The sequence below is a fragment of the Scyliorhinus torazame genome, chromosome 22, assembly GCF_047496885.1.
Source record: "Scyliorhinus torazame isolate Kashiwa2021f chromosome 22, sScyTor2.1, whole genome shotgun sequence".
NCBI classification, from domain to species: Eukaryota; Metazoa; Chordata; class Chondrichthyes; order Carcharhiniformes; family Scyliorhinidae; genus Scyliorhinus; species Scyliorhinus torazame.
In genome coordinates, this window is record NC_092728.1 from 74,810,343 (window position 1) to 74,832,705 (window position 22,363).

At 44.1% G+C, this 22,363-nt stretch overlaps 1 protein-coding gene across 1 annotated transcript in view; it reads left to right on the forward strand.

The window, feature by feature from the left end:
• cdk5rap2 (CDK5 regulatory subunit associated protein 2) overlaps positions 1-22,363 on the forward strand; it is a 194,142-nt gene that overhangs the window by 11,209 nt on the left and 160,570 nt on the right. Inside the window, exon 4 of the mRNA XM_072488369.1 lies at positions 20,484-20,594. Within this exon, the coding sequence (XP_072344470.1) occupies positions 20,484-20,594 (111 nt within the window). The remainder of the gene's footprint in view (positions 1-20,483; positions 20,595-22,363) is intronic.

Below are 22,363 nucleotides of genomic sequence, written 5' to 3' on the forward strand. Positions count from 1 at the left end.
TTTGTGTCTAATTTTATTGTTGCCTACTTTTGTCGACTTGCATTTGGTTAAAATCAGCACGGGGACTTTTTGGGTAGGGTTTGATGTGAGGTTTCTGTAAAACTGCAGGTTGGGAGAGAATGAAATTAGCTTGCTTTCTCAAAGTAAAACTGTAGGTTCTTGACCTTGACAAGTTTGCCAAAGTAGGGGGAGGCGGTAGCCCAGTAGTATTGTCACTGGACTAGTAAGCCAGAGACCCACGGTAATTCTTTGGGGACCCGGGTTTGAATCCCACCAAGGCCGATGGTAAAATTTGAATTAAATAACAATCTGGAATTAAAGTCTAATCATGACCATGCAACTATTGTTGATTGTTGTAAAAGCCCATCTGGCTCACTAAGGTGTTTTACAGAAGGAAATCTTTACCTGGCATGACCTACATGTGACTCTTAAATGCCCTCTGAACTGGCCTAGCAAGCCATTCAGTTCAAGGGCAAATGGGTATAGACAATAAATGCTGGTCCAGCCGATGATGCCCATATCCCATGAACAAATTTTAAAAAAGTTATGGACAGCATTATTATCTTGTTGAACTTGACTGTTTGAAATGCTGGCATCCTATTCAACCCTGAGCTGAGTTTCTCGCACCATATCCTCCATCACAAAGACTGTCAACCTCCATCTCAACCCAACTGCTGCTGTAACTCTCGTCCATTCCTTTCTTATTATCAGACTCAAACTATTCTGATGTTCTCCAGTCCACCCTCCTATTCTCCACCTTCCGTGCCGTGTCCCACATTAGGTCCTTCCCCTCTGTCCTTGCTGGCCTACATTGACTCCCAGCGCTAATGCATCAAATTTTCTTTATATGTTTTATCATTTTTACAGATAATGCAACAATCTTTCAAAACACAAACTGGTACAGTACAACAGAACAATTATATTATATGCAAACATAAAAAGAGCGAAAGACAGGATAGTTTCAGAACTATGGGGTGGGATTCTCCAATAATGGGGCTCCAATAATGGGGCTATGTGAAAAAACACGTGTGAATCACTCTGGACTTACCTGGAGTAGCTCTAGGGTGATTCTGCAATTTGCAGGGGGCTAGCAGGGCCCCAGAGTCGTCCTCGCAGCTCCGGCTGCCAATATGGGGCCCCGAACGTCCGGTCGGGGTCCGCGCCTGTGTTGGCAGACCCACACCGCGGAGCGACAGCAAGAAGATAGCACACTGATTGGTGCCCCCGATCAATAGCCTGGCCGTCCTGGAGTCCCACCCCAGTGAATGAACCCCCCCCCCCCAACCAGGGCGGCCACGGACTGAGTCATGGATGGAATCATGAGAGAACCATGCCGGCGGGAACCCGGCCAGCTGCACTGGGAGAATTGGCGTGGGGGCCTTTTTCAATGGCCGTCGACCGCGCCTGCCCGATTGGTGGCAATTCTCTGGGGATCGCGGGTCTGACACTCATTCTCTACCCCCCCCGCACCGAGCACGATTTCGGAGCGGAGGCTCGGAGAATCCTGCCCATGGTACTTAAGAACCACTCTGTGAATCAGAGAGTGGGGGGTGGCGGGGAGGGGACTAAGAGAGAGAAAGAGGATAATGCCATACAAACATGGTAGAATGACATAACACAATGCACATCTTTTATGTATAGCTAATCAAGACTTGATACATGGCTCACGGGAAACCTTGCAGGAGCAGGTCAGACAGGGTAGAGCCTATAAATTTGAGATGGGGTCCCACACTTATCTGACATGGAACGGAGTACAGAAGTCAGAAATTCCATAGGAATACAACGTAATTTTATGCCAATTTTGAATCGAAGGATACTTGTTATTAATCCAAGAGTAGAGGATATTTTTCCGAACTGCAAAAGTTAGGATGCTATACAGCCTTTATTCCACCTAATCTGCACAACTTGGGACCGTGGGAGGAAACTGGAGCACCAGGAGGAAACCCACGCAGAAACTGGGAAAATGTATAAACGCCACACACGAGGCCAAAATTCTCAAATTTCTAACCATTCATTAGTGCTGCCGCCAAGGGCTTATGATAGCACCTGTATACATTTAACGTATACATTTAACATCTTTCTTTCCCAGTTCATATCTGCACAACGTATAAACCAAGTAGTCCCATTCCATCTGGTCGAAGGCTTTCTCCACGTCCAAGGAAATCACTAACCTATCTGGCACACTTTTGAAAGACTTAGATAACATTTAGTAACCTTCGGAATCCAGTCTGATCCCCAGATGATGAACAGGAAAATTCCCTCTAAATATCTCACCAATGCTTTAGACAACAATTTTGAATCAACATTCTGAAGCAAGATTGGCTTATAGGAAGCACACTCCTCTGGGTTCTTGCCTGCCTTCAAAATCAAAGAAATACTCGCTTCTCAGACCTGCCTCAAATGAATGACTGTACATACCTAAAGGGCTTGCTGATAGTAGTATGTGAATCCCATACCCAAAACCATCTGGTGCAAGGTCCTTACCCGGTTAGAGCTTCCCACTATCCACAGCAACCTCTTCTTTAGAGGTAGGACGATTTAGAACCAGCCATTGCTCCTCCAATGCTGTAGAAAGCTCGAGGGAAGGAAAGAAGAGCTCCATACGTATCAGTACATCTCCAGACTGGGCCTTTTAAAAAAAATTCCTAGATGCCTTACTAATGTCCACAGTTTTAATTAATATATTATCATGTACAGGGGGGTAGCCCTAGAATCAGACCTCTTCTTAGCCAAGAAAGCCAATTATTTACTAGGCTTGTTTCAGAACTCTCAAATTTTTTGCTTCGCAAACTTCAAACTCACCTCCGCCCACTGGGTCACAAGGAATCAAGTGCCACCTGAGCCACGTTAATCTCCCTCAACAACTGCCGTTTGAGGTTCCTCACATTCTCCTTTGCTTCGGCCAATTGAACTTCCAACCAGTGTTGACTTTCCAGCATTCTAAGTCTGTATAAGAAATAACCAATCCCCTAGCATAAATCTTGCAAGTCTCCCACAAAATGAAGGGTGACACATCAGAAAGGGAGTTTACTGAATAGAAACACACAAGCTCTTTACGTGCTAAAGGATTTATCCCGAAGCAAGGACGTGTCAAAACACCTTGTCCTAGATTGGTGGCAGGAGGCCTTCGAGTAAAAACTCAAGGAAAACTGGAGCATGGTCAGAGATCACACCTATAAAGCAGGAAGATCCCCCCCCCCCCCACCCACACCCTTCACAATGCTCCACCTTGAAGGGGACATTTTTATTGACCAAAATTGCTACTCCTACTACTGGCTGAGAACCAGGTGAAGAAAACCTGCCCCACCCAGTTCCCCTTTAACTTTAAGTGCTCCTTTTCATTCAAATGAGTCTCCTGTAACTAGACCATGTCCACGTCCTCCTTTTTAAGGAAGGACAAGATCTTTTTCCTTTTGAAAGAATGATGAATTCCAGGAATATAGTTCAAATTAGCTACCTCCATTGCACAATCCACCAGAAGGAAATATAGGACAGGAGTTTTGCGCCACATTTGGTTGTGCACCAAAAAACACTTCCCGTATCTCAAGTCACACCGGAGGCACCATAAAGCCCTTATAATGTTATTTTCTCGCATCTGTACCATTGCAGGATTCAGTCAACACCGTACAAATCCCAACACCAAAAATACAAAATAATCACGACCGCAATAGTTTTAAGGGGACATTCCTCAACACAAGTGAGAGTCCATAAGGCTAACCCTACGCTATACCGTCATTACTATCAGGAGCCATACTCCTCGAAATAAGTCAGAAAGAGAATGGGAGCCACATGTACCTGCTGCATTTTTGGCCCACACATGAAGACCTAAACTTCCACCCACCTCCAGGCAATGATACCACTCGATTCTATCATGGTTAAAGAAAGGATCCCAAACAACCAGTATTGCTGTCATAACAATACAGATAAGAAGAGAAAATGTCAGATAACTAACTCATGGTACAGCTACCATACATGAAGGTCCCTGAGATTCATAAGGAGAAAACATTCAATATAGTGCCCAATTATTAATGCCTCCTAATAAGCATGATATATAACAATGCAAAAAGCATTGTAACGGGGAGAAAGTCTGTTATTTGAATGAGCTGCAGACTGTCAGTCCAAATCCTTGCTCTCTGTAGACTTTATGAAGGCCAAGGCACTAGCCGTATTATCAAGTTGTCAGCTATCACCCACTAGGTCACAGGATAAAGCAGGGCATAATTCACTCCAGCGGCGAAAAGTCCTGTAAAACAGATCCTCGCCGCCTCACGGAGCCAGGTCATGCCTCGTCACCTCCAGAACTTTCTGGCGAGCTTTGAAGTTGCGCAAGTGAATGATTATTGGCCTGGGACATTGATTGTACTTGGGCCTCAAAGACGGGGCGGGATTCTCCGTTTTGCCGGCGCCCCGGGGGTTTCCCGACGACGTGGAGCTGCCCCACAATGGGAAACTCCATTGACCGGCTGGCGTAACGGAGAATCCCGCTGGCGGGTCGAGGCAGAAATGTGGCAAGGCGGGTCGGAGAATCCAGCCCAGGATACTTTCCAGCTTGAAAGGCCAGCCTTCACATCCAGCTTTGGGAAACATGGTAGCCATCTCTCAAAAAACCTAACAGGGACCTTGCCCTCCACTCTTTCTGGCAGACCGACGATACAGACATTCTTCATCTGGCCTCAGTTCTCCAGATCCCCCACGATTTCTGACTTCTCAGCTGGTCTTCTCAGAATTGAATGCGTGCTTCAGCTGAGGAAGCAACATTTTCAACGTTCAGGATTCTTTCCTCCATTTCATCGAGCCTTTTATCCGTATTCTGCAGCTCAGTCTCGTGAGCACATATATTATATGGCAACAAGTCATGTTTGTTGTCTGTTCCTCTGATAATGTTTGTAACCATCACTTGCAGTGCCTATGAGAGTGCCGAGCCGAGAGTCCGCTCGAGGATCAGGTCGCCATATTGAGAAGATGGCTCTATCCCCATTGCCTCCCTTTTATCGCCAGCTGTCTTAGGATACCTCATCAGTTTTTCCTCCAACATTCAGCCAAAATTCTTGTAGGGACATACTATGGAATATTAATTCCCAAATTAGGCAAACATGTGCTGCGCAAACAGGATAAAATTATTTGTTTTAAAAGAGTAGTGCCAGAGCTACTGCTATCCCCCTCGCCTGCATCACATCATTCCCCTTAATGTATCAAATTTAAAATTGTCGTCTTTGTTTTTCAAATCATGGACTTCCTCCTCGCTATCTGGAGCCACTTTTAGCACTCCCCCCTTACTCTAGCCTCATACATTCTCCCTAGCTTTCTATCTCTTATTTTTGAGACCCTCCTTAAAACCTACCTCTGACTACCCCTTCTATCTCCTCTCCTTTGGCTTGCTGTCCATTCAATTATTTTGTTTGATTAAATCCTGAAGGGGTATTATTCAGCTTAAAGGCACTATGTAAATGTAAGATGCCAAGTTATTATTTACATTTCTATAACCCTGATTAAAATGGGAACTCCTCCCACGACGCTTTACAAAGTGACATAAAATCCTGGATGTATGTTCCTTTCATGTCTCAATTATGAATGGTTTACTTAAGAGGGGGAATTGGGAAGCCTTTGGGGAACAGAGCAGAGGAGCGAAGATTTTTTGGGAAATGCATATCTCAAACAATCCTTGTCTGAAATGGAATAAAGTTGTTGGGTTTGTTTGGAGAAGAGATAAGTAAAAAAAAATATATAAATTCAGCTTAGTGGATCATAATTCAATCTGGTTGACAGAGTCACAAAACAGCGGGGCAGAGGTTGGAATAAATTGAATATCTTAGCTGTATTCATTAGGGCACTGGCCAGCATGAATCATTTTAGCAAAGGAGCTTCTGAAATCCAATTGCTTTAATCTTAGGGATGAAATTGGCCAATGTTGTAATATCCATGTACTCTGGTTTCCATTTAGTTACACAGTGAGCTGGAAATTCTATCCACATATCTCAAATACTTTCAAAAATAGATTTCACGCTTAGATGAGGTCCCCAGCACTTAAAATGTCCGCATTTAAAATAGGCAGCCACTTTTTAGGAGCCAAAAACAGAAAACCGTTTTCAATATCATCAATTTCTAAGTTATATCTTAAGTGCTTCGTTTATTTTGTATGGAAACAGCTGTGCATATTTGAGTTTGCACCTCTGTTCTTGCTTTAGCGCACTGTAAAATGGTAAATAATGTATTTGAGTGAAGTTTGGATGCCTTGCACATGGGTTGACGTAGAGCCATGGGTGAGCAGGTTAGAGCTGAATGAATGCATTTTTGTGATGGAGTGTAAGGAACGAGAAGCTCTGCTCTGGCTCTGTCATGTTTGTAAACAGTTCAATTAACCTGAGCTACTGGCTGTGGAGAGTATGGAGTTTGTAGTGGCCAAAGATGAAGGCTTTAATTTTTCCAGTATTTAGTTGGAGGAAGTTGTGACTTCTCCAAGATTGTCTTGAGCATGTGGACATGATTTTGTTCCCTGGAGGGAAAAGCATTTACAAGAGGAGACCAAGAATGGTAAACTTGGGAGGACTGTAAGAATGGGAAGAGCTACCATTGATATGGATGTTTTGCCTAAGATTGGATAGATGAGAGTAGAGCCGGGTGAGGCCAATCCCATAAAACTGGACAGCGGGGAGAGGTATTCGAGGAGGGTACAGTGTTTGAGGCTGCAGAGCTTTCCATCCATTTTGAACTGCATGTTTGAATCTTTCCAGTTAGATTTTCTTAGTAACAGAAATGGGTCTTGCCAAATGACACCTAGTTGACCATAACAAAGGTTAATTATTCTTTCTCAAGCTTCTTGACCTGTCTTTAGAACATGAGCTGGAATTTTCCGGCCGTTCAATACGGTGGGATCTTTTTGTCCTGCCGACGGGCACCCATGCCATGGATTTCATTGCAGCAAGGGGTGCATTCAGTGGGAATTCCCGTTGACAATGGTGGGACCAGAAGATCACACCGCCGGCCAATGGCAGGCCACCTCTGTGGGTTGCGCGGAAAACCCGCCCATAGAAAATTGGAGCAAGTTTAGGCCATTCAACCGTTCGAGCCTGCTCCACCATTCAATATGATTTTGGCTAATCCTCTATCCTGCTCTCCCCATACCCCTCGATGCCTTTAGTGTCTAGAAATCTTTTTCTTTCTTAAATAAATTCAGTGACTTGGCCTCCAAAGCTCATGGTAGAGAACACCACAGGTTCACCACCCTTGAGTGCAGAAATTCCACCTCCTCTCAGTCCTAAATGGCCTACCCCATACCCTGACATTGTGTTCCCTTGCCCGAGCCCACCCCCAATCAGAGAAATATCATCTTTGCATCCAGTCTGTCCAGCCCTGTCAGAATTTTATGTTTCAATGTGATCCATTTACATTCTTCTAAACTTCTATGAATTCGGGCCTGATCAACCCAATCTTTCCTTATATGACAATCCTGTCATCCCAGGTATTTGTTATATTTGGCCACAAACATTTTCTCCAGCCAGGCTCTGCAACCATCCAGCTGGGTGGGACTGTATTCAACCTGGTTCCATTCTTGTCTATCTAATCGTAGCAAATTACTTGCAATGGCTTCTCTTCCCACAAACTTAGGGTGCGATACTCCCAAAAAATGCGAAGTTAATTTGTGGTGGGTTTTTCCGGGAGTTTCCTGACGGCGAGTTCCCCACCGCTATTCAATGACACTCAGTCACTTTTTTGGGCCCTGGGGGGAGTTTCTCGCCGGTTTAGCCCACACTTAGAATTTGTTTTAGCACTGGGGAGCTGAACTTAGAGATTGGGCCGCCATTTTGAAAGGGTGTCCTGATCTCAAAGTGAGCTTGTGGGTCTCCCACATACCCCCCCCCACCTTTGGGCAATGTCACCCCCCACACACATGGACACTACCCTACACCCATGAAGTGAGGACACCCCACTATGGGGTCCCTGGGGGAGGTCCCCTCTTTTCAGAGCCCCCCCCCCAAGCCCCCTGTCAGCACCCCCTTCCTTCTAAATAATAATCTTTATTAGTGTCACAAGTAGGCTTACATTAACACTACAATGAAGTTACTGTGGAAATTCCCTAGTCATCACACTCCACGCCTGTTCGGGTACATTAGGGGAGAATTCAGAATGTCCGATTCTCCTAACAAGCACTTCTTTCAAGACTTGTGGGCGGAAACTGGAGCACCCGGAGGAAACCCACTCAGACACTGGGAGAACACTGCACAAACAGTGACCAATCCGGGAATCGAACCTGGGTCCCTGGCTCTGTGAAGCAGCAGTGCTAACCACTATGCTATCGTGCCGCCCAGTCGTTCTAGGACCCCCGCCTATCTCTGACATCCAGTGCTGGGTGAGGAGAAATTTCCTCCAACTACTGAAGACAGAAGCCAATGTCTTTGGCCCCTGTCACAAACTCTGTTCCCAAGCCACCAACTCCATCTCTTTCCCTGGCAACTGTCTGAGACGGAACTAGACTTTTCATTCTTCATGTTATGCTTGACCCGAGTTTAGTGTCTTGCCACAAAATCTGCACCATCACTAAGACCGCCTAATGTAACCCAATTCTACTCTAGCCTCAGCTAATCTGCTGCTGAAACCCTCATCCGTGTGTTTGTTACTCCCAAAATTAACAGTTCCTGTGCACCCTTGGAAGTTCTCTCTAGTCCTACCCGTTGCAAACTTTCAGAACTTTGCTGCTCGTGTTAATCCGCACCAAGTTGTGTTAAGTTGCAGGAGCAGGAGTAGGCCATTTGGCCCATTGAGTCTGCTTTATCATTCAGTGAGATCATGACTGATCTGATATAATCTTCAACCTCACTTTTCTGCCTTATCCCCATAACCTTTGATTTCTTTACTGATTAAGAATATGTTTAGCTCAGCCTTGAACATGCTTAACAACCCAACTTTTCCAGTCCTCTGCAGTAAAGAATCTCATAAATTCACTACCCCTGAGAAAAGAAATTCCTCCTGTCTGAATCTCTGTCTGAAATGCCCTCTGGTCATAGCCTCTCCAATAAGAGGAAATAAACTCTCAACATCTACCAGTCGAGCCTCCCTGAGAATCCTAAATATCTCATTAAAGTCACCTCTCATTCGTCTAAACTCCAATGAGTACAGGCCCAACCTACTCAACTTTTCGTCAGAAGAAAATTCTTCCATATTTGGGATCAACCTATTGAACCTTCTCTGGACTGTCTGCAATGCCAGTATGTCTTTCTAATTCCTTCCTTCGATATGTTCACCCATCTCCCTTGTGCTCACTGACATACGTTAACTCCAGGATAAGCAATGCTTCAACTTTTAAATCCTCATGTTTTTGCCTTACAATCCTTCCATGGTCCCACCCCACTACCTTCTCTCTCCACATTACCCTCTCTCTCCTCCAAACCACCCAAGATTCCTACATTGTATAATTCTGGCTTTTGAGCATTCCAGATTTTGATCTTTCCATTGTTGATGGTCGTGTCTTCAGTTCCCTGGCCCTTAAGGTCTGGAATTCTCTCCTTAAATCTCTCTCTCTCTCTCTCCTGAGGCTCTTTAAAATGTAAGTTTTTGACCAAGCTTTTTGTCATCTGCCCTAATGTCTGTTGTACAGCATTACATTTTTGTTTTAAGCTTTGGAAATGTAGGGGCATTTTATAATAAAATGCTAAAACGTCACAGAGAAGGTTGCACATTCATTTGGACTGCTTTAGATGCCAAGGGTTTTCATTGCTATTGACTGACTCCTCTCCAGCACGGAATCAATGGGATGACACTTTATCTCCGCTATGACTCTGTGCTGAAAGTCATTAGCTCCCTGCCATCCTCTAGCTTGACATCTGTCTCGGGTCTGAGAGTGCTATCTCTCCATCTACACAGTGTCCTTTTACTGATTTGATACAAGAAATCCAGGTACGACCTTGACAGAAACCTTTGGATCCTCACTGTCTTCAGGTGATGTCCCGGAGGACTGGAGAATAGCCAATGTTGTTCCTTGGTTTAAGAAGGGTAGCAAGGATAATCCAGGGAACTACAGGCCGATGAGCCTTACGTCAGTGGTAGGGAAATTACTGGAGAGAATTCTTCGAGACAGGAACTACTCCCATTTGGAAGCAAGTGGACGTATTAGTGAGAGGCAGCATGGTTTTGTGAAGGGGAGGTCGTGTCTCACTAACTTGATAGAGTTTTTCGAAGAGGTCACAAAGATGATTGATGCAGGTAGGGCAGTGGATGTTGTCTATATGGACTTCAGTAAGGCCTTTGACAAGGTCCCTCATGGTAGACTTGTACAAAAGGTGAAGTCACACGTGATCGGGGTGAGCTGGCAAGGTGGATACAGAACTGGCTAGGTCATAGAAGGCAGAGAGTAGCAATGGAAGAGTACTTTTCTAATTGGAGGGCTGTGACTAGTGGTGTTCCGCAGGGATCAGCGTTGGGACCTTTGCTGTTCGTAGTATATATAAATGATTTGGAGGAAAATGTAACTGGTCTGGTTAGTAAGTTTGCAGACGACACAAAGGTTGGTGGAATTGCGGATAGCGATGAGGACTGTCAGAAGATACAGCAGGATTTTGATCGTTTGGAGATTTGGGCAGAGAGATGGCAGGTGGAATTTAATCTGGGCAAATGTGAGGTAATGCATTTTGGAAGGTCTAATGCAGGTAGGGAATATACAGTGAATGGTAGAACCCTCGAGTATTGAAAGTCAGAGAGATCTAGGTGTTGGGTTTCCTCCGGTTTCCTCCCACAGTCCAAAGATGTGCAGGTTAGGTGGATTGGCCATGCTAAATTGCCCTTAGTGTCTAAAATTGCCCTTAGTGTTGGGTCAAATGGCCTCCTTCTGCACTGTAAATTCTATGAAAAAAAAAATACAGGTCCACAGGTCACTGAAAGGGGCAACACAGGTGGAGAAGGTAGTCAAGAAGGCATACGGCATGCTTGCCTTCATTGGCCAGGGTATTGAATATAAGAATTGGCAAGTCATGTTCCAGCTGTATAGAATCTTAGTTAGGCCACACTTGGAGTATAGTGTTCAATTCTGGTCGCCACACTACCAGAAGGATGTGGAGGCTTTAGAGAGGGTGCAGAAGAGATTTACCAGGATGTTGCCTGGTATGGAGGGCATTAGCTATGAGGAGCGGTTGAATAAACTCGGTTTGTTCTCACTGGAACGACGAGGTTGAGGGGCGACCTGATAGAGGTCTACAAAATGATGAGGGGCATAGACAGAGTGGATAGTCAGAGGCTTTTCCCCAGGCTAGAAGGGTCAATTACTAGGGGGCATAGGCTTAAGGTGCGAGGGGCAAGGTTTAGAGTAGATGTACGAGGCAAGTTTTTTTACACAGAGGGTAGTGGGTGCCTGGAACTCGCTGCCGGAGGAGGTGGTGGAAACAGGGACGATAGTGACATTTAAAGGGCATCTTGACAAATCCATGGATACGATGGGAATAGAGGGATACGGACCCAGGAAGTGTAGAAGACTGTAGTTTAGTCGGGCAGCATGGTCGGCACGGGCTTGGAGGGCCAAAGGTCCTGTTCCTGAGCTGTACTTTTCTTTGTTCTTTGTTATTTGTCCTTTGACCTCCGCAAAGCCATCCGAGATGCCAAGAGAATATCAAACCAAGCTAGAGTCACGGACAGACTCTCGGCGGTTGTCGCAAGGACTAAACAACATAACGGGCTACAAAGCGAAGCCAAGCAGTACCTCTGGCAGCAGCGCACCCCTCCCCGATGAACTCAATGCATTCTATGCTCGGTTCGAGCAGGTAACCAACAATCCACTGTCGAGTGCCCCAGCAGCCCATAACTCACCCATACCCACCATCACAGCTTCTGAAGTCAGATCGGCCTTCCTGAAAGTGAACCCTCTGAAGACGACGGGCCCCGACGGGATCCCTGGTCGTGCACTCAGAGCCTGCGCGGACCAGCTGGCAGAGGTGTTCGCGGACACCTTTAACCTATCCCTACTCCACTCCGAGGTCCCCACCTGCTTCAAGAAGACTACCATCATCGGTGTCAAAGTAGAACCAGGCAACGTGCCTCAATGACTACCGTCCGGTGGCCCTGACTTCAGTCGTAATAAAGTGCTTCGAGAGGTTGATCATGAAGTGCATCACGTCCATATTCCCAGAACGCCTTGATCCACTGCAATTCGCAAGCCTGTGCAAAATTCTCACTTTAACATGTTTCCCAATGGAGCATGTTCTCCATCCTTTGTCCATGGAATTTGGCCTAAGTAGTTGCAATTGGCTGTGATTCTTAAGTCTATGAACATTCCTACCTTGGATATCAGGCTAAGATGTGTAGCCCAGCAGGGTTGATGTTGATCTTTACTTCATCAATCTGAATGGCCCATGCATGTTGAACCTCAACTGAGTTTTGCTCATTTCGATGCAGTTTGTTTCAGAACCCATTTAACCCATGATCAACTATATTTAATAAAACTTTGAAACTTTTGCTTTTCTTCCTATTCACTATGTAGGCACCTTAAATTTATTTTCAAATCACATGCTTACTGATTTGGGTCATAGATTATATACATTTTTTGTTTAAAGTAACATTGAGAAGCCAGAAAGTTCAATATTTTCTTGAAGCAAATTATTAAAAGATGATCAAAGACTGAGCAATACTACAGAGAGATAAATCCCTGGCCACCAGAGTTCCTGCTTAGGCTGTAGCTTGAAAGGTACCGCGTAGGCATTGTACTACGCACACAGCTAAATGTTAAAAGGGTACGGTTGCTGACTGCCCAGTGCTCAGATATATCAGAGCTTTTCCATGCAGGGTGTGTTAGCTCAATGCAGAGCACTGAATCATTGCAAATCCCTCTCACAGTGCCACCTACAGGTGTAGCTGGTGTTGGTGTTTCTAATTGACCAAACTTGATATCAGATTTTTGACATTTTGTTATGACTTGCTGAGCAATTTTAATGAACAGTATAATAGGGAAATGTAATTATTCAAAAAAATGTATATTTTCAAAAAAGTGCATGATTTACGAGTAGGTATAATTAACATGATTGATAAGAAATATTTATTTGGAACATTGCTGCAATTAAGAAGCAGTCACATTTAACTGAATGAGTAATTACTCAGCCTGCATCTTTTGCAGTGAAAGGATTCCAGGTACTTAATTTGACTGACAACCGTTTCAGTGTTTCTATTTCTGCTTTGTCTGCTTTTTCTCGACGTGGTGGTATGATGTTAGAACTGTAATTGTTGAATGTTTGTTTGAGCAAAGGATAGAGGAAATTAATTTAATTTAATTGCCATCCTAGTGGAATGTGATTAAAGATGGACTGTAACACTGTCAGCATGACCATTATTGCTCAGAAACTTGTTTGAATTTTAATCTGGCACTGTGAGTTGTGCTCTTTAATCTTAAATTGTTATGCTGCTATAATATACTTATAGGTACAACAATTAATTTAGTATTTTCATTCCTACTTTCAATGTAAGTTCATAAGATATAGGAGCAGAATTAGGCCATTTGGTCCATCGGGTCTGCTCCGCCATTTGATCATGGTTGATCTCACACTAGCTCCACCGTTCTGTCTGTTCTCCATAACCCTTCAACCCATTACCAATTAAAATGTCTAACACCTCCTTAAATGTACTCACTGACCCAGCATCCACTGCACTCTGTAGAAGCTTAAAATAAGAGAGTTAAAATTTTGCAATTGATTTTTATTGTTTAAATCTGCTGAACAGGAAGGAAAAGAAGACTTGTTTAATTGAATAAGAGTGAAATTGCACATACAAACTGCAAGCATTCACTGAACAGTCATGGTGGCCAGAGGCCAAGTTGTTTGTCAATTGCAGAATGTTTAAACATTATAGATTTTTATACTCTTGCCTTTTTATTCAGGACTCCAAATGTCATTTGACCCCAAGTACCATTTTCCCAAACCTGAAATGTTGGGTGCTTCTGATAAGCATTTTATTTTGATGCTACACAGGATGCTCGTGATTTAAAAATAATATAATTTAACATGACACATAAAGCTGATTGAGAGAGACCATGGGGAACTGAACAGAAGTGTTGCGTAACAGATTGATATTCATTCCCCATTCATAAACACAAGTTGTTTTGCTGATAAACAAAAGAGAAAGGCAAAAAAACATTAGTTCATAGCATGGCCAAGGAGAAAAGACGAGGCAGGTCGTGGAACAGGGATTAGTGAAACCTTGTGGGTTGCAAATGCTTGAAAATTGTAGGGAATTGGGAGGCCTAGTTGAAAGATGTGTCCTTGTGAAGGTACTAGAGGGATCGCAGGATGAGATTTGATTTCAACTCTAGGATGCTTAGAATAGTGTACTTGGAGGTCTGAGGGAATAGAAAAGGAATATGAAAAGGGGCCACTATTGATGAGAGCTGATCCTGAGCTGAACTCCATTGGAACTTTGGTTTCAACCCAACAAGCTCAGCTTAACCAAACGACTGAGGATGCAGGAATTGACACTTGAATTACAATGTTTTTTTGGCAGGGCCTGAAGAACGTCTACCGTACCAATTTTGAATTTGAAATATTAGAATGGTTGACTGGTAAAAGCTGTTTGAAAGGACAAAATACTGGGTGTGATTCAACAACTGTGTTGCGCCCTCCGTGAATTCAGACGCAATGGGTGAATTGTGCGAGAGCCCCAAATTCGGCTCCATCCCGGGCTGATCGCGAGCCACCCAGCTTTCTATGCCCTTGCAATCCGGATCACACCCTCACTGGGCAAGATCCAGATCTGCATATTTAAATAACCTGGCGTCCGGGAGTCAATGGCTGCGCCTGCACGATTTCGCCCGGGTGCAGTTTAGCTCTGGTTTCCACAAACGTGGTCCAGGCATAACAGCACCTCGGGCGGGAGGGAGGGCGGTCTCACAAGCCATTAATCATCTGGGTGATCGGGGACAGGGAATGGGGGTAAACTGAGCACTTATAGGGTGCCAGGCTGGCAGAACTAAGGTGCCATGATGGCAGTGCCAGGGGTCAGGCCAGTGGGGGCCTTGCCCGTAAAAGAGAAGGGATGGGGTGGGGAGGGTGGTATTAATTAGAGGTCTCGGAAAAGGTGGGGAGGCAGCAGTCATGAAGGCCGGGTGGGGGGACGCGGAGTGGGGGGGGGGGGTGGAGTGGAGGACTACAGAAAGTTGGGGTCCACAGATCAGGGCAACCTTCCAAAATGGCATCCCGATCTGCGAGGAGCCAGTCCTCCTTGCAAGATCAGCTCGTCAGCGAATGATGGTTGACTAAGTGGGGCCTTGACGGGGAAAAACTCTTGGAGGCCCAAAAAACTGGCTATGTGCCAGAGAATAGCAGGGTGAATCTCAGTGCTGCAGCCGCTGAGAAACACCTCGCCAAACACACCCAAGAGCAGAGTTTAACTGTTGTCCGCTGAATTGTGCCCACTGTTGTTACAGTCATAATCATGTAGGACATTGATTTTTCAAGGTGGTTGGTGGGGGTGGTGGAAGGAATTGAAACGGGGAATGGATGGATTTAGGTTTGAGTGGTGATGATGCATTAGAACAAAGTGAGGGCGAGATATGACTTGCACAGTGGGAAAGGATGGAGAAGATATTTGGGCTGGTTCAGAAGGAGTCATGAGAAGTTTGAAGAATAGTAATACATGAATGTTTGTGTGAACCAGAATAACAGTTAGGAATGCTAGTTAAAGTGAACAAAATAATTGAACTGAGTAACAGGCTTCTCAAAGGCCATTTTGAGGTGCCAAACATGAGGGACTGACTCAGATATTCCGACTATTTCATAAGTGGCAGATCTGAGTCAGTTATCAGAAGAGATTCTCCCCAAACTTCCCTTTCCTTGTGACTCCTAGAAAAGACCCATAGCAGTGCAGTTGTACTGGAAATTCCCTTTGATAGTTGGTCTTACTGAAGTGCTGTCAATATCAATACTTTACGCATTGTGGAGTAGAACAGGAAAGAGCAAGAGAGAAAACTGGACACAGCTAAGGAATAAAAAGTGGAGCAGGAGGGAAAACGGGAGACCCAGACAGGAAAGATTTCCTCAGGTGATTAAATTGTAACTATGCATAACTCAGAATGTCTTAAGTAATTCCCTGCGTTTTTTAACTGCACAAATCTTTACGGCAGAGTTTCAAGTACTTGGGGCTGGTTTAGCACAGTGGGCTAAACAGCTGGTTTGTAATGCAGAACAAGGCCAGCAGCATGGGTTCAATTCCCGTACCAGCCTCCCCGAACAGGCGCCGGAATGTGGCGACTAGGGGCTTTTCATGGGCAGCACGGTAGCATTGTGGATAGCACAATTGCTTCACAGCTCCAGGGTCCCAGGTTCGATTCTGGTTTGGGTCACTGTCTGTGCGGAGTCTGCACATCTTCCCCTTGTGTGCGTGGGTTTCCTCCGGGTGCTCCGGTTTCCTCCCACAGTCCAAAGATGTGCAGGTTAGGTGGATTGGCCATGATAAATTGCCCTTAGTGTCCAAAATTGCCCTTAGTGTTGGGTGGAGTTACTGGGTTATGGGGATAGGGTGTGGAGGTGTTGATCTTGGGTAGGGTGCTCCTTCCAAGAGCCGGTGCAGACTCGATGGGCCGAATGGCCTCCTTCTGCTCTGTAAATTCTATGATAATCTATGATACTTGACATATGAAAATACAAGAATATAAGAACTAGGAGCAGGAGTAGGCTGTCTGGCCCCTCGAGCCTGCTCCGCCATTCAATAAGATTGTGCCTGATCTTTTTGTGGACTCAGCTCCACTTTGCTTGCCTGCTCACCATAACCCTTAATTCCTTTACTGTTCAAAAATCTATCTATCTTTGTCTTAAAAACATTCATCGAGGTAGCCTCAACTGCTCCATTGGGCAGGGAACTCCACAGATTTACAACCCTTTGGGTGAAGAAGTTCCTCCTCAACTCAGTCCTAAATTTGCTCCACCTTATTTTGAGGCTACGCCCCCTAGTTCTAGTTTCACCCACCAGTGGAAACAACCTCCCTGCTTCTATCTTAACTATTCCCTGCATAATTTTATATGTTTCTATTAGATCCCTCCTCATTCTTCTAAATTCCAATGAGTATAGTCCCTGTCTACTCAGTCTCTCCTCATAAGCCAATCCTCTCAACTCCAGAATCAACTTAGTGAATCTCCTCTGCACCCCCTCCGGTGCCAGTACATCCTTTCTCAAGTAAGGAGACCAAAACTGTACACAGTACTCCAGGTGTGGCCAGCACCCTATACAGCTGCAACATAACAACCCTGTTTTTAAACTCCATCCTTCTAGCAATAAAGGGCAAAATTCCATTTGCCTTCTTAATTACCCGCTGCACCTGCAAACCAACTTGTTGAGATTCATGCGCAAGGACACCCAGGTCCCTCTGCACAGCAGTATGCTGCAATTTCTTACCATTTAAATAATAATCCATTTTGCTGTTACTCCTACCAAAATGGATGATCTCACATTTGCTAACATTGTACTACTCCATCTGCTCAGTTGCCATATGGCTCCGTTGCCATGGAAAGGAGAAGCAAGTTTTTGACTTGTGGGGATCGCTGGCAAGGCCAGCGTGTTCCTATTTGCCTTTGAGAAGAAGCCTTATTGAATACAGTTGTGTGGCTTGCAAGGCCATTTGCAAAGGGCAGCATTGAGTCAACCACAATATGATCTGGAGTCATGCAGATCAGATTAGTTATGAGTGTGAGGACATTCGTGAACTATTTGGATTTTTTCGTTTCATGGCCATTGCTGATATATATTTAAGTTATATTTAGTGAATTGATTCTGAATTCCCACACTGCCATGGTGGGATCTGAACTTGTATCTCTGGATAATTAGTCCAGGTCCCAGGATTACTCATCCAGTAACATTGCCACTATGGTTGTACTGTATTCAAGGTTATTCATGAAGGGCCCACCTTATCAACCTGCCCCTCGCCTGAGCTTATCCTCAGGTTAAATCACCACCTGTCAGCTCTCCCCTTCAAAGGGGAAAGCAGCCTATGGCCACGTGGGACTTTGACAACTTTACCTTGAATCATATTCTACTTCATTGACTGATGGCTTTTATGTTGACCATTACAGTCTCTACTCAATTTGTTGATATAATTGTAGTACTGTAATTTTAGAATGTGCACTTTTCCTGGACTAATGCAGCTACAGGGGAAGGGAACCAGCTGACCAAAAACTATGCTCATAAGAAGCAGTTCATCTTCTTCAATAGCTGAAGACTTGCATCATTGATAACCACTCGATAGGAAGAAGCTTAAAAAATTGTGGATTGAATAATACAATTGATAAGTCACAATTTTTATTTTATTCTTTGAATGTAACAAACTTATATTACATTTCATATCCCCAACTGCTTTGTAATCAATTAATTGGTTTTGAAGTTTTACTGTTATGCATCCCATGTGCCAGCATATTTGTGCACATTGAAGGATCCACAAATAGGAATTAGATAGATGACCATTGAATCTGTCTCGCTGGTGCAGACTGAGGAAATAAATATTGACCAGAGGACTGGGGAACAGCTTGTCCCTTTTCTATTTATGCCATGGGATCCTTTATACCCACCTGAAGAGGCAGAAAGGACTGAAAGATGATACCGATGAAAGTACTCCCTCTTACTGCACTGAAGTGCCACCTAAATGATGTGCTCATGTCAGAGTGGAACTTGACATGTTTTTTTTTTGGGGGGGGAGGGGGGTTTACCCCCCTTTTCAGTAGAAAATGGGAATGGCAGAGACGATGGAGAATCTAACTGGGGTTCTCCCCCCCCCCCCCCCCCCATCTGCCAATGACATGGGATTTCTGTCCTGAAAGATTGGGAACCCCATTAGTATACATTGCAATATTGTTAGCAGGCTTCCCTGCTCTATTATTCCCCCATGTTAGGATTTCCCCATCCCACCAATGTGATGTCACGTCGGCAGGGTTTGCAACAGCTTTTGCAAGGGGGGGACCTGGTGAAGAGAACCCACTGGAGGGGACGCAGGTAAGTACCAACCTCGAGGGGGACAAGAGGATTGTGCCCTGGCAGCACCCTGGTATGATTCCTGTGCCCGTGGAGGGAGGGGGGGGCTTTTCCTTAATATTTTAGATTAGGGTGTGCTTTTCTTAAAGGCCGATGTTGCCTTCCCCGCCAGTGTGATGTCGTGGGACCCCCCCTTCCAGGATTATTTTGAACAAGTGTCAAAAAATATGACCGGAAATACCAACAGTAGAGCTGGCTAGCTAAACATTGCTTTTCCTACCTGAGTTGACACAGAAAATTCGTCCATGATCTTTAAATTTAGCAATGAAAGTGATACCTCCAGTCAAGGATGATTGTTGGCTAGATTGATGGTTGTCCAAATTAAAACCACCGTTTTAACTCTTCATAACAAGGAGGAAATCCATGGCTCTGCTCGAAAGTATATGGACATTAAAACCATAAAATAAATCTATTTGGTTTTTATTTGACTTCTGATTTGCACTTATGTGCTTTACTTTTGATAATTACATATGTGGAATTATTGTCAAAAGGGCTAGTGTGAGGTTGTAAGGGCTGTATCTCAGTGAAGTGATGGCCCAGATGGCACTTTGTAAATTTAGAATACCATTGACATATGTTACTTAGGTTGGTAAAGAATCCTGTTTAACTTTGTGCATGAACTTGTGTTTTTAATTTTTAGAATATAGGAACAGAAGGTGCTTACTTCACTAGTCAATATGATCAAGGCTGATCTTTAGCTTCAAATTCCTACATCCCTTGATTCTGAGCCTCAAATATGTTCAATGAAGGTGTATCCACACCCCCTGGGTTAGAGATTTCCAAAGATGCACAACCCTTTGAGTGAAGAAATTGCTCCTCAGCCCAGTCCTAAATGATTGGCCCCTTACCCTGAGATTGTGCACCCTTGTTCAAAATTCTCCTGCCAGGGGAAACATGCTCTTAGTATATACTCTGTCAAGCCCCTCCATAATCTTGAATATTTCAGAGGGATCACTTCTCATTCTTCTAAACTGCAGAGAATATAGATCCAATTTACTCAGCCTCTCATCATAGGACAACTCTCATCCCAGGGACCATCTAGTAAACCTTCTCAGTCCTGTCTTCTTCCTTAAGTATGGGGACAAACAAATTGCACACAGTGTTCCTGGTGTGATCTCACCAACACCCTGTACAATTATAGCAAGCCTTCTTTATTCTTGTTCTCTAGTCCCTTACATAAAGACCAATGTGCCATTTAAATTCCTAATTGCTTGTTGCACCTGCGTGCTAACTTTTTTTGTGTTCCTTGTATGAGGGCACTAAATCTCTCTGAACAGCAACATTTATCAGTTTCGAGCCTTTTAAAAAATATTCTACTTTTCTATTGCAACCAAAGTGAATAATCTCACACTACCCACATTATACTCCCTCTGCCACCTTGTTGCCCACTCATTTGACCCTTGTCTATCTTTTTGCAGTCTCTTTGTCAAGATAAAGTTAAGGTGGATTCAAAGATGTACTCTACCTGCTGCCATGTCCCATTATCACTGTTTTTTATCTTGCAGGAAATCACTGGGCTAAAGAAAGAAAACTTTAATCTCAAACTTCGGATCTACTTCCTGGAGGAGCGAATGCAACAGAAGTTTGATGATGGCAGCGAAGATATCTTTAAGATGGTAAGAGATTAGAATCATGATGGAACATTTTAATGCCAATGCTGTGTACACTTGCCAATGTGTGAGGGAGAGATTAGGGCACTTTCAGCAAACTGATGTTCATAAAGCAAGCTTTATTTTTATTATTTAACATGGTTATTCTGGAGATTGGAATTAAAACCGGAAATGGCTGGAAACACTTGGGCTAGGAAACAACTGTGGAAAGAGAAACATTTTGGGTCGGTGACCTTTCATCAGATTCATTGACCAGCCAGAAAAATGCCATGGCTACTAGACAAATCAGAAGCTGGGTGTGTTGTGACAAGTGGCCCACCTGACTCCTCCAAAGCCTCTGGCATTTACTTGGCAGAATACAGAAGTATGTTAGAAACCCTCCACTTGCTTTGATGGGTGATGTAACAAAACTCAAGAAGTTCAACACCACCTGGAATAAAGCAGTCTGCTTGATTGATACCCCATCCACCAGCTCAAATGTTCTCTGTCCCATCATTGGCACATAGTGCACACCACCGTCACAATCCACAAGATGGACTGCATCAGGGCTTCTTTGGTCACACCTTCCAAATTGACCCCCATGTCCACCGAAAAGGCCAAGAGTCATAGCTGCATGGGAGCACCATCAAGTCAAACACCATACATTGCTGTTCATTCATTGTTGGATCAAAATGTTGGAACTCACCATTGAACAATATTGCTTAAGCCAGGTCACATCACAGCCTGCAGCAAATCAAGATGGCAACCCATTACCATCTTCTGGGCAAATAAAACCGAATATGCTAGCAACACCCACATCTCAAAAGTAAGAGAAGGAAAATAATCACTTTTTAAAAAACCTGATTCTACTATCCTATTCACCTTTATGTCATTGCAAACTTCCTTTTCTTCTCACCCTGAAATTTATTCTAATAATCTAATGCTTGCTGTCTTGCCATTTTTTGTTACTCAATTTTCCATTCAGCCTACTGCAAGTCTGCAGTGACATTCTTCTCCTCATGGCTTTAAACATGCCATTCTTCATCCCTGTTTCCACCCCCAATGGTCTCATGGCTTCAATTCCACTCTTTTTAATATAGCTAGCATAAGTTTCCTTTTCCAGAGATGCATCCTCATTTGCAATGGCCCAATGCAGCTGTTTTGGTGTGCTAATATTTTTCATCTGTGTGTTGGCCTTGGTACGATTTTCTGTCCACAAGGATCAGCCCTATGTATGTCAGTGAAACACGGATTTACCTCTCGATGACTAATCTGTAGGATAACCTGTCTATCATTAAGTTGCAAGACTGAATTTCTTGTGGTCCAACTAGTAAAAAGTTATCCTGTCTGGTGCCTTGCAAAACTTTCACATTCTAACCCTTGATTCCATTTCCTCTTCAGTGTCCACTTAAACTCAATGCAACAATGCGCAGTCTTTTTCTGTCCTTGCTGAGTTTCAATTCACATCTAGTTCGTCACCAAGAGTTGCCTTCCAGGCTTGACATCCACTGCTGCTCAAACCTTTGACCATGTCCTTTTCATTCTAGATCAATGTTCCAAATAATTGTGAGCTGGCCTCCATTCTATTAAGCTTCCAACTCATCCAGAATCTCTGGTTTTTTTTATTGTACAAAAAGTCCACTGTTCCTAATCCTTCACAATATTTTAAAGCTTCAATTGGCCGTCATCATTTAGTGCATTTAATTTCACCTGCTGTACTTCTTGCCACCTTGAAGATTTTTCTTTACAACCTAATCTATCACACTGAACTTTGTCATTCACCTACTTTCTTCCCT